The sequence below is a fragment of the Melanaphis sacchari genome, unplaced genomic scaffold (genome assembly GCF_002803265.2).
Source record: "Melanaphis sacchari strain LSU unplaced genomic scaffold, SCAv2.0 Contig24_pilon_pilon, whole genome shotgun sequence".
Lineage (NCBI taxonomy): Eukaryota > Metazoa > Arthropoda > Insecta > Hemiptera > Aphididae > Melanaphis > Melanaphis sacchari.
Window position 1 is genome coordinate 3335160 of NW_020271125.1, and position 12991 is coordinate 3348150.

Below are 12991 nucleotides of genomic sequence, written 5' to 3' on the forward strand. Positions count from 1 at the left end.
AAACTCGCGCCGCCGCTCGTCCGAAGTCCGTCGCTACCACTAACGTCGTTGTGTACATACGCCGCAGTGTGCTCATACGCGTGACAGATGACGTGCGATGAAAGGTGGCACGAGAAAATGTATCTCTTCTCCCCGCGACTAATGCGAAAACTTTTCGAGCCCGCCGTGTACGATTTCCTCGTCGTTAATAAATACTTCCGGGACGTAGTCATCCCATTTTAACCGCATACCGATAGCACGTCATGAGCCCCGAGGAGTGCACTTCACCCCCACACACTTCTAGATCGTACCGGTTTAACGACACCGCGACCATAATAATTTCGCTGATCAACAATCCGCACACCACCTGGATGCACACGTTCAGCACGTTACTAACAATATAATTATAATATAATATTTCAGAGTGTTTGAAGTCTGACGACGACGACGACGGCGAACGATGTGATGTCTCACTCATGATTTGTTTCAAAATCATATATTTATATGTATGGTTTCACTTTATGCGTACTATGCGTTACCACTCGTTTCAAATTTACTATCGTACCTATACGGTCGAAAGATTTATATACTTTTCTGAGTACACATAAAATGTTTATTATCAATAAAAATTAATACACTTTCGCCGTCAAAATGCGCACGTTATGACATCAAAAACGATAATATAATGATATCGGTATATTATTATGATGTAGTGTTTAAGCTGAAATAGCTGTAAGCAATGACGTTGCGTTAATGTACTCTGACTATAAATATTTTAAATATAAATAAAAATGAATAGATTCTAAGTCTGAAGTATCGACGACATCGGTTTGGATTTAGAAATCGCCCCGGTTCATATTGTATGACGTGGCTAGACGAGTCGAATCATGCGTTAAGCAGTAAATTTACAGGGATTATTATCACGGAATAATTATTTATTACAACGGTTGTGCCACTGTCGAGTAGATATTGAAGTGATTATAAATAACCAATGAAAAAAGGTTTTGAAGTTAATAGTAGGCATTGAGATGATAAAGTTCGGTACAAAAAATTTTCATACCATTATCCAAACAACAATATGTATAATAATTAATAATAATATTAATATAATCTTATAGGTATTATTATGATACCATTAAAAAAACAAATCACGACGTAGCTAAATTGCCTATGCAAGACGCCGTTTTACTAAAATAATTAAAGGGTCTAAATAAATTTAAAATATATTAATATAATAAAAATGACTAATAAGTCATTACGAAATGGATAAAAATACTGTATATTCTAGCACAAACATCGATAAATACTATTTTAAAATAGTGAATATAATATTTCTGTGTACAAGAATAATGCGTGTATTTAATTATTTAAGATTCATATGAAAATAAAATATAGCTGGTAATGTATACTATACACTATACAGTATTGATTATATCGTAAATTTGAAAATTTTGAGATTAAATGTTTAATAACTCAATAGATATGCAAAATAATACAAGGTATTGATTAAAATTGAAAACAATTTAAATGATAAGTATTTTAAATTATTATTAATAGTTTCAACCAATAATCGTTATACTTTTCAATCTTGTGTTTTTTCCTCAGTTTAATTTAATTTAATTTTAATAAAAAATTATATTTTTTATTTAAAGTTCTTTGTTTCTATTTGTAAAAACAAACATGTACTACTACATACATTTAATTATTTTGAACAGATTTTTTTTTTTTTTACAGCTTGTGAAGTATGAACAACTTGGAAAGCAGTTTTTCTTTGGACTCTTACAAAACGTCAAGTGAATTGACTTGAAGCTGTGCTAAAAGTTTGGTCACGTTTTTGTGACACGGCTCTGAAATCTATAGTATATCTTGTTCTACTACTGTCATATATAACGGTTCACCGAGGATAATTAAAGTACGTTTCTTGCTCGTGAAAACTAGGACATGCTTAGTTTCACGATGTAAAATATATAAATTAAAAAAATTTTATAAAGTACATATTATATACATTTTTCCAACATACCTATCGTGAGGTTGAAAAAAAATAATAATTAATAATGCGAATGCAGTAGGTATATCAGAAGCATTTTGCATCCACTAAAACACCGAACAGAAGATCAAACCAATATATCAAGGGTTTCTGAGTATTATGGTTACTTTTATATAATTCTAGTAAATATAATTATTCATATGTAATATTATATTCAAACGAAATTTAATCCGTAACGAAGGAAATTGTAATTATATAATATTTTCAGTTCAATATTCACGAGAGATGCGTTTTAATAAAAACTAGTTCTGCATGAATTTATCTATTACTTAAACGGTTGAGTGTATAATTTTTCAGAGATACTGTACAAGTCTAAAAACGTTACAGTAACGGCGTTCATCGAAATACGTTATCGACTTGTCGACAAGGAAGGTGATAAAAAGTCGCAGTGCGCTCTGAGGGAGCACTCTCTCAAATGGATTAGACTGAAGCGATAAAATCGCACGCGAAACAAAGACGGCCATCTCAAGAAATATTGTTTTGATCTTTTTTTATTCAATATAATTATTTTAATGTTCACGCACACTCATACTTTATCTAGTTGTGCACAAAAAGTTTTTGATCAACAGTTTGTGAAACACTGTCGACAAATATTTATTTTAAAAACCATGGAGCTATAAAATATAAAAAAAAAATCCATTTTATTTACATTGAAACATTAATTTCCGAAAAACGGAGTTATGTCTGTATCCGTTATAGTATAATACAGATTACACACCTGTAAACTACAAGTTGTGTTTGAAAAGTATTATGGTTTTTATTGATTTTCTGCCGTGACGGGGAAACAAATTCAATTATAAATATTAAACTTTGAAACTGAAATTGATTTGTTTTACGTTCGGCATGTATGATGTTTGTTTGGATTGGTCGAAATGGTTTAGTATTTTCGCGACATGGATGGAATGGTCTAAAATGACAGAACGGTGATCGTATTATATAAATAATATTATATTGAGGGAGGTTTTTTCGCATTCCCAATCCGGCCATTCGCACTGCAACCTTTGTGACCTAACCACTAGGTCCATATATACACGTGTCTAAAAGATTATCTTGTCGAGAGCTTTTTGGCAAAATTGATATCAATAATCCTCTACACTACACGTATACAATAAATATATTATACACACACACACACACAAATATATATATATATATATATTAAGTAATCGTTTAGACTCTCACAACTACAGTGTGCCAATAGTATTATTGCGTTCGGCTACTTTCCAATAAAAGTCGACAACAGGTAATCTCATTAGTGTTTTTTGTCCACCCCATCACGGTGTTTGTAAGGCATTTCCGTCACCATCACCACCCCCCCCTCCAATTACCATCGACTCTTTTATTATTATTTTTCTCTCTTCGATTCTAATTCAATATTAAATTTGCTGTTATATATATATAAATATAAACCTTGATGCCAGCGTTGACACAAAATGGAAAAAAGTCAATATTGTATGCAGTGTATTATTATATAGTTCGTACGTATTATATACAAGTCGTCATTACTGTTTATAGTAGTTATATACGTGTAGATACCTATTGGCTTTTATATATATATACATATGTAGTATGTACACAATAACACGACAAACAACTTTTTTCGAGAACCGTTCGACCCCCGTTCACTCTCAATTGTATAAATAAACCCATCATGAAATTAAATTATGGATAATTGCGTTCCGGGAGTTTCGTCAAAGACTCTATCTGTCACTTTCTCTTCACATACTCACACAAATATACATTTATACACCCCGAATTTACTTGTGTAGTCAATACTACCCGCCCTTTTTGGGGTAAAAGTAATTAGGACGTGGTGCACCGATACATCGGTTTACCAATCGTTTGAGACTGCCTAGCCCGGTGTTCAGAACATTTCAAAAACAAAAGCCACGAACCATTCAAAGGAACTCCCCCATCGTGGAATCAAACCGACTCCCCTGCGCTCTAAAACTATAAACGGCAAGTAATTTACTTAAATATGCAACGAATAATATATTCAAATTATCAACAAATGCGATTTGCATTGACCAATACAACCGTTGAGCTGCAAATTTGGCAACTCGCATATTGTTATAACTTATTTAATAATATGTAATACGATATTAAATAAACGACCCTAGTAATTTAAGCTCAATTTCTTTATTATGTGAGTGTTTCTCATATCGATAATCAGATCTATACGATATTATGTTACTACGAGTGGATAAGACGGATATGGGATTAATAACTTTGCTTTTAAGACGTAGACAACAAGTGTTTCTGTTTTGTCATCAGCACGTAATCCGTAATCAATTTATCGGATAAAATAAGAAAAACAATAAGTTGGTTTATAAAAGACATTTTCGGATACTTTTTTAGAAGTCCAAATAGAAGCTGTTATATTATATATAATATACCAATCAGCTATAAGTCTTAGTTAGCTTTTTCGGAAATACAAATAAAGTTTATAAATTAAGATCTTAAATTTTTTTTATATGTACTCGTACTTTCATCTTTCATTGATTTATTTGACAGAACTTGAAATAAAATTTGAAAGTTAACTGATGTATGCATTCTTAACGATATTTCTAAAACAGAGTCAAATAAATAATAATTTGCAAAAGTAGGTTGTTTTACAAGTTTATATTTTATTGCATACTCATTTTAAATGTACATTCAGCCTAGCAAGTATAATATATTTGCTATAAATAATAAATCTTAATAATTAAAAATTGATCTTTATTTTTTTTTTAAATAATATTAATGTACCAAGGTATTCATTTTGTATAAAAATAATTGTACAGTGTTTATTGGAATACTAGAATATTTTTCTGGATAGTTCATTTATCGAATAAATCATTATTTTTACGATTATGAGAAAAAGAGAAAAAAAATAGTATTTACTTTATATACAGCCAAAATAAAACAACATTTTCTCTAAAAATTAAAATGTTTTTAATTTACTAACTATTTTGAACAACGGTATACATTTTTAATTTCATATTCTGAATCAAAATATTTTTCGGAGTATTTTGATACATAAACATTAAATATTAAAATGTATGATATTATTAAAAAAAAAAAAAAAAAAAATAAGAAACTTGAAAAAATAACATTAAAAATATATTTATTAATTTTTTTTAATATGGCTTTATTTTAATTTGAAACTATTTAAAAAAATATTTAAAAAAAAATTAATATTCTTTAAAACAACAAGTATATTGTTTGATAAATAAATCAACCTATTTACCTTTTTTTAATAATTTAATTTTTTTGACAATATTATCATAATATTTAATAAAATAATATTATAAATGTGTAGGTATGATGTCAAAGTGTTTATAGTTTATTTGTTCATTTTTAACATAATTTGAACAATATCATAATATACTTTAATTAAATATTTCCTACCAAAAAAATGTATTGCAGTTGTTCAAAAAATAAAATATGAACATTTCTTTATATGCTTATAATATACGATATTATAGTATTACGATAGGTTATAAATTTTAGTACAATTTTGAGTATATTCATTTCGTATCTTTTTGATGGTTTCTTGTATATTAATAGTGTATCGAAATCACTACAACCAAGAATATTACGAGTAGTCAGTAGTAAGTATAAATGTGCATCAGTAGAGGAATGAATGTGCATGATTTATGAGTAACGAAAGCTTTTTTAATCGGACACCGTATATGCAACCTTTTAAGTTATGTAAATCAAACTAGATCGAGCTGGAAAAAATTCATCGAACAATATTATGTTTGCATGTTTGATTAATGATGTATCCCTCAAGCCTCAATGATATTTTACAAATATTCTTGACACATACAACTCAGACGTATCTATAGTGTATATAATATTATGAACGCTATTTGTGATAGTTCTGTTCATATCACATTCGAAAATGATATAAACCGATTTAAATTGTAAAAACGGAGTGATGACACTAAAAAAAAATGATTAAATGATTAAATATTGGAAAATCTAGGTTATAGAAGTATTAACCAACTAATCTTTATACTATATACTATTTTTTTTTTTTTTTTTTTTAATAATAACGATATAAATGTACGATTTTACGTGAAAAAACCATAACTTAATGTACTAGTAAAAAATATTGATTTCTGTATAAAACTGTTTGATTTTTTTTTTTAAATAGGTATTTAAATTTTCTTTAATTGGAATTCAAGAAGAAAAATCTTAGATTTAGAAAATATTAATAAAAATACAACGCGAAAAAATTTTAATTGGTTTCATTACGTAAAGTTTTTAAACTAATATACAAATTCTGATTGCAAAAAAAAAAAGTTCGATTTTATTTAGATATCAATAAATTTAGAATCGTAAAAGATGTCATACGATTAATACTACTTCGATAATAGTTCAGATATTTCATTATTCATAAATAACGAAGCTAAAACTACGCTACGGAGCTCCGAATTCTCGGAGTAATTAAAGCTTCTCGCTGAGATCGAAGGACGAGATGAAATTAAAAGTTCAAACGAGCGTCTGGGAATTTCTCGGTAACAGCGGCGAAGACCATGCGTTTCCGAATGATTGGAAATGTGATTTTTCGGTTCGATAGATTGGTCCGTTCAAGATATTAAATTGGCGCACAATTGATTTTCAATAACCAGACGAGGTGAATGTAAAAAAAAAAAAAATGTCCGTCTACAGGACTGCTAAAAATTTTGCATACATGTCATCGCGACAATTTGCCCTTATGATTTACACGATTTTTTTTTTGACCATCTGCACTTCGCCGTGTTGTCGTGGTTTCCCAATTTCCGAATAACAATACGTTATTTTGTCTGTCATTGTCGTCCAGTCTCCTGGTCGCCATTGTGTTACCCCATGCAAATCATGGGATGCGTTATTATTACCATTATTGTTATCATCGGCGTTATTATTACTTTTGCGATTATTGTTATTATTTCCACTAGACCTCCCATCGAACTGAAGCGTCGAAAACAAATTCGAAGGGTCGCGGCACGTAGCTTTTGTATTATTATAATATATTATAATGTAGAGATAGGTACGCGCGCACATATCAAATGAAAAATAACTATCGCCGGCGTTTGGATTACCTCTCGATGACGTTCTCTCCCTTAGAAAATGTTTTAACAACCCACCTCGTCTCTTATGTACGACTTAAAACGGGACACAGTTTAAATTACCTACATTTATTGTCAGAGTGTACCTGTGTTCAAACGAGAATAAAAATAAACGAACGATCCACTGAGTATTTTTTTTTAATTAAACCTCGAACCAAAAACTTTATCATAACACTGAAAGCTAAATATAAATTGCTTTATTATACACGTTAATACTGTAAAGTTTACGATTCCAAAGCTTAAATACACGGTTCTTAGTCTTCCACAAAATAATTTTATTAATTTTATTTTTACGACGAACACTTTACATTTTTCATTAGGAACGGTGCAGTTAATATTTTTCTAATGTTTAATTGTTGTTGTATTATTTCGTTTAAAAAACAACGTTATCAACTACAATATAGTGAATCGTTATTTTTATTTTTTATTTTTTCTATTTCAATCAATTTGGTTTGAATTATTATTACAATCATGACGTTATTGACTAAACAATGAGAACGTTTAAAACTCGCGTGACACAATATCAAAAACAGTTGTTTTGAATCCTAACTCAATACCTTAATTGCACTCTTACTATTTATTACTAGACGTAGTTCTTTTTTTGATTTAACATTTATATTTTTATTCCCGTACAACCACAATGCGAACTAATGAGGCATACCTATTAGTTAAAATGTCTATAAAAATGTTGATGTTTGATATTATGAATAAGTGTTATTTTTAAACACAGTTTATATGAACTATAAAATTAAATTGTTCCTTTCAAAATTATAACTCGTAATTGCTGAAGAGTACATCTGAAAAAAAAATGAAGCTCCAATGATATTTGAAATGTGAAACATGTAATTTGTATTTCTTTTGAATTTATAAATGAAAAAAAAAATCCACCTTTTATTTTGTAAGTTTTTTTCTAATAACTACCTAGTAAGCGAGATAAAAATATCCGTTTAATGCACATCAGTAATTTTTAAAAACTATAATATAGAGATATATCGATTCCAACCTCCGTGTATAGATAGACCTTACTTAACGTCATCGTTTCTTTAATTGGCCATTTCTACTGGTCTAAAAATACATACACATCGATCGAATTCGTGGAATACCAAACGAAACGTTTGGTTGCCAAAACGATATCGGCGGCAACGGCTAACTTAATAATAATATATACGACAATAAATACAATGTAACGTCGCACATCGCAATTATTATTAGTCTATTCGAGTTTATTCTTATTTTTTTTATTTTTAAAAACTGCTCGATAAAAACGCTCTCATTATAGACTGTTCCTCGACGACCTGAGTACAATGTCAGACTGGTGGATGTAGAGGTGACGCCGTTGTGAATATTTCCGATAAAAGCAATAATTTACAAACGTTTCTCCGGGCGACAAAACCTAAACGTATATATATATAGTCAACGTTGCGTATACGCGTGTCGGAGAGATAGGAAAAATCGGCTGTCAAAGAGAAAATGACAACGGAATCCAATCCACACGATAATGGATTGCATTTGTTTGCGGCACGAATCGGTATATAAATATATTATAGGTCTGGAGAGAGAGGTATCACGGAGAAGAGCGTTTCGCTGTATGGCGCTCGTATTATTATTATTTTCTATCTCTTTTTTTCTTTTTTATACACACACAAACATTTCACGATTATATCTCGTTCAACTCGTTTCTTTACGTCTCAACGAAATCCATAGATTTGGTGCCTTACGGGTTTTATTTAATTCCTACTACAGCTTTATCGCTTGCACCAATGGCTATAGTTTAAGTGCATTATATAATATTATACATTTATACCACGGTTTAAACCGTGATTTATACGATTACTCGAAAACGTATAAATGATTATTATAAAAATAATATAGTCATTACATTAACCGTACTGAATCATGTTCCATAATGACTGTACTACGGTTTACTTTAATAACAAGACATGATTATTTTTTCAGGAATAGCATTTTGGTGTTGATTTTTCTCATTTGGAAAAAACAAATTGTGTTTCAGAAGCAAAATTAAAATCCGACATTTTTACAAAATATTCAAATGCATTAATATTCTTTAAATATTAAAAGTTTATTTTAAAGTTCTTAATTTTTTTTTTATTATTTTAACAGACAGTCATAAACTATTAATTTTATAATCTAGAAAATATATTAATGTATAGAATATTGAATTGAAATATTTTAATTTAAAACCATTATACATGTAGATGAAATGAACTGTAGATGAAGTGTATTGAAAATTATGTTCATTGAAACTCTAAATAGTTATAATTTTATAAATAAACAAATAATATTGACTCAATTATTCTGCTTTAGACGGAGTATGAATAAACAATATATATAAATATATACAAATAATTTTAAAATTCATAAAATTTTAAAAGATCAGGTTTTTTAGAAAAATATAGTTATTTTTGCACAAAATATTTATGAAAAAATATATATTTTATTAAAAATCTGAAATATAATTTATCTAGACGAAAACTGTGTTATAACCTAACCTGTATAAAACAATAAAACAGTAATGTATTACTTCGTAAATTTTATAAATTGATTTGTCTTCCTTCATTTCATTCATACAAGTCTACAGCCATTTGTGTTTTGTTTGTTTTTTACTTATCGTTCTGCACACTCGTCGTTTTTTCACATATTAAGCTTTTTTTTATTCGATGTCCATCACAACGGTTATTCAATTCTCGTCCATTAATTAGAGAAACGGTTCTACGCACCAAAAGTTTAGGGTTTAAAAGAGCTGCGCTTCTCGTGAAGAGTAAAGAAAACCTTCGGATGTTTCCCCGGGGAACATCAAACAAGACCGTTTTTCCAACTGATATTTGTTTTTGCTTCTATAACCTTACCCCCACCACCTACAACCACCATAACTAGTACCACAACCGACTGACGTCGTCTTCGATCACTTCGTGCCGCCCTCGTAGCTACCACCACGGGAAAAACCCCTTATTTTCACTCAATTCCAGTGTGTTTAAAGAAAACTGCTTCCGGCCGTTTGTTTTGCGCTTCAATAAGCCCCTTATATTCCGTCACGCACGTGTTGACCGACCGAATAGTGTGCTTCACTTCACCAACCCCCTCCCGGACACTACTTTTGGCTGCCATCAAACGTTTTTGTCAAATTCAAACACGCGTGCGAATTAAAGAGCTGTAGGAGGATTGAATTGTACTGTAAATAATAATATTATTATATTATTGTATGGTCGACGACGGATCGTAAGAGGCGTGTGGTGGGCCCCATAATAAATATTGTATGATATCACGTATACGCCACTCGACGCGATTGTGTCACGACGACGATAATAATATAATACACAGTTATATCGTTGGGTTGTCCAGTCTCCTCGGTTAAGCGCATTCGCGATAAAACCGTTCGCGAACGACTGCTGACGATGTATTATGTTATTATTGTCACTATATTTTATAGCGGTTCGGAGGGTAGGTAGCACGGTCGCATAGCGTAGGAAACGCAATGCAGCGACCCGGCAGCTGAATACGTCATTATGCGGACGGATCCGTTCGCGACACAACTGCGACGCACCACGCTGTCGTCACGCGATTTGGTTCCGGTATTTTATGTGCCGGAACAGATTGTAATTATTAACAAACGGGGCCGCCCGATAACAGTCAATCGCGACGTGTTCAACGATGTGTTTGTGTGTACCAAAATCGTAGATTATACATTTTGAAAAAATGAGACGCATGCGGATCAGCCAAGTCGGCCGGAAGTAATGGGTCGATAACGTGTTTCGATAGTTAAATCGATGTGTAATTCGATCGTAGTAAAGTACCGAAGACCAAAATATTATTACTCCGCGCTGGTGTGACGTGAACATTAAACGATTTTAATGCGATTCGGTCGGGTATAATTATATATTACACACCTACAGCCCAATCTCGGAATACTGGTATGTATAAAAAAAAAATACCTAATGGATTTTAAATACCGGCTATTAAAGTTAATTAACTATCTAATTAATAGTACGGTGATCAGATAGCCACAAACAAATAACCATACATATTACATATTATATTTAAATACACGTTTCGGATGTATGCGAGACAATTTTCTCAAAGTCCTGTGTTTTTTATTGATCACATCACTGATCAACCTCAACAATTCCGCAAACGTATTATTGTATTAAAAGAAAAACAATTTTCAATAAGCTATTGTTTTCTCCAAAACTTTTGAAACAATATTGAATCAACTAAATCGTTAGAATTTCGGATTTTACGTATATTTTTCCCCTCGGGGCGTTTGCTTTTTGATTAATGATGCCATCAAGCCGCACAATATAAACGTGTGTGTGCTTAAAACCATATTCTATAATAAGAACGGGGACTATTAAAGATGACCGATCTCATTTGAAGTTTCGTCTGTTTCTAACATGCACTCGGTCAAGATGTTTTTACCGTTTTCTTCTTATATTATTATGTTTGCACTTACAGAAAGTTCAATGTTCTCAGTAAGATTATAATAATGTTTTGCTCTTGAAAATAATTACCTTGTACCTAAACTATTAAGATGGCTATATTTTAAATCACCGTAATAAAAACCTTACGTTAGACGGTTAAACTAATAATATAAAATGTAATTTTATATAATTGATATTTTATAAAAAAACATATCTTTGAATAATATGCAATATATAATGTTATCTCTTTACACTTTACACGCAGCAATAGTTTTAACATTTTAATGTATACAAAGTTGTGTATGTTATAAATTAAATTATCTAACATTTAACTTTTGAGAAGCATACATTTAAAATATTCTTTTTGCCCTTTGCTTAAAATAAAACTGAAGTAAGAAACAACCGATTTATTTATGTAAAATTTATTTAATACTTTTAAATAATTATTACTGATTGATTTTCTTAAACTTAGCAATTTATCAATAATTAAATTTTTTCTAAAATATCTATCTATTATAAGTTATAACATAATGTATAATAATATAATCGTAATATAATATGTTATTCTACTAATTCTATGAAAATACATCAAAAATTCGTGGCAAACTCAAGAGGATGAATTGATGAAATATAATGTTATTTATCAGATAGTTGGAAATTGCGAAAACATTGTGTAAGTCTATACTAGTAAATTTCCTAAAAATGAAAATTTTGATTCTTAAATCATTTATTATTATTTAAGATAAATTAAATCATCTTTTATTAGTTTCCATTTTAATTTTTTATTTTATTTCTGATTTCGTTGATTTAATATGTGAATTGAATTTTGGCAATCTCTGCAGGTGGTATAGATTCTACAATAACATGACTGATTCATTGGTGTACTTACATGTAACGATCAGGTTGGCTTTTCTACTGACAGCTTCACCGAACTCATTTTCGGCGATGCACCAGTACGTTCCAGAGTCAGAGTCACGCTTGCCCTGCGATGCCTCCAGGAACAATAGAGACCCTTCCGGTAATAAGGCCTTTCGGACGCTACTGGTCAAGTCTATTGGACGTCCGTCTCGGTACCACCGGACTTCTGGTTGCGGCTGACCATCAGACTTGCAGTTTAGCGTGGCCGGTTCATGCAGTGCGACCGTCATATCGGTGGGATGTTCTATGATTCGCGGAGCTCGTCCACATAGAACGACTGTGAAAAAACAAACGAAAAAACATCAATAAGTATGAAAATTCTGTAATTTTATGCGTGTGCCAATAATATCATTATTATTCGTACGGCATCATCGTTATCGTTACGTCTATAATAGCATTGTAACACGCACGTGTGGTGTACGTTATTGGTAAAGTTTAACCGCTCCAAAAAGGCCGCAGCTTCCACGGATGTTTTCCGAAGAGAAAATATCGCGGAAAACCGCGTCCTCGAGTCA

The 12991-nt window shown here is 30.9% G+C and overlaps 1 protein-coding gene across 1 annotated transcript in view; it reads right to left on the reverse strand.

Annotated features, from left to right (window-relative positions):
• LOC112594935 (protein sax-3-like) overlaps positions 1–12991 on the reverse strand; it is a 71936-nt gene that overhangs the window by 21420 nt on the left and 37525 nt on the right. Inside the window, 1 exon segment of the mRNA XM_025339953.1 lies at positions 12448–12753. Coding sequence (XP_025195738.1) covers positions 12448–12753 — 306 coding nt within the window.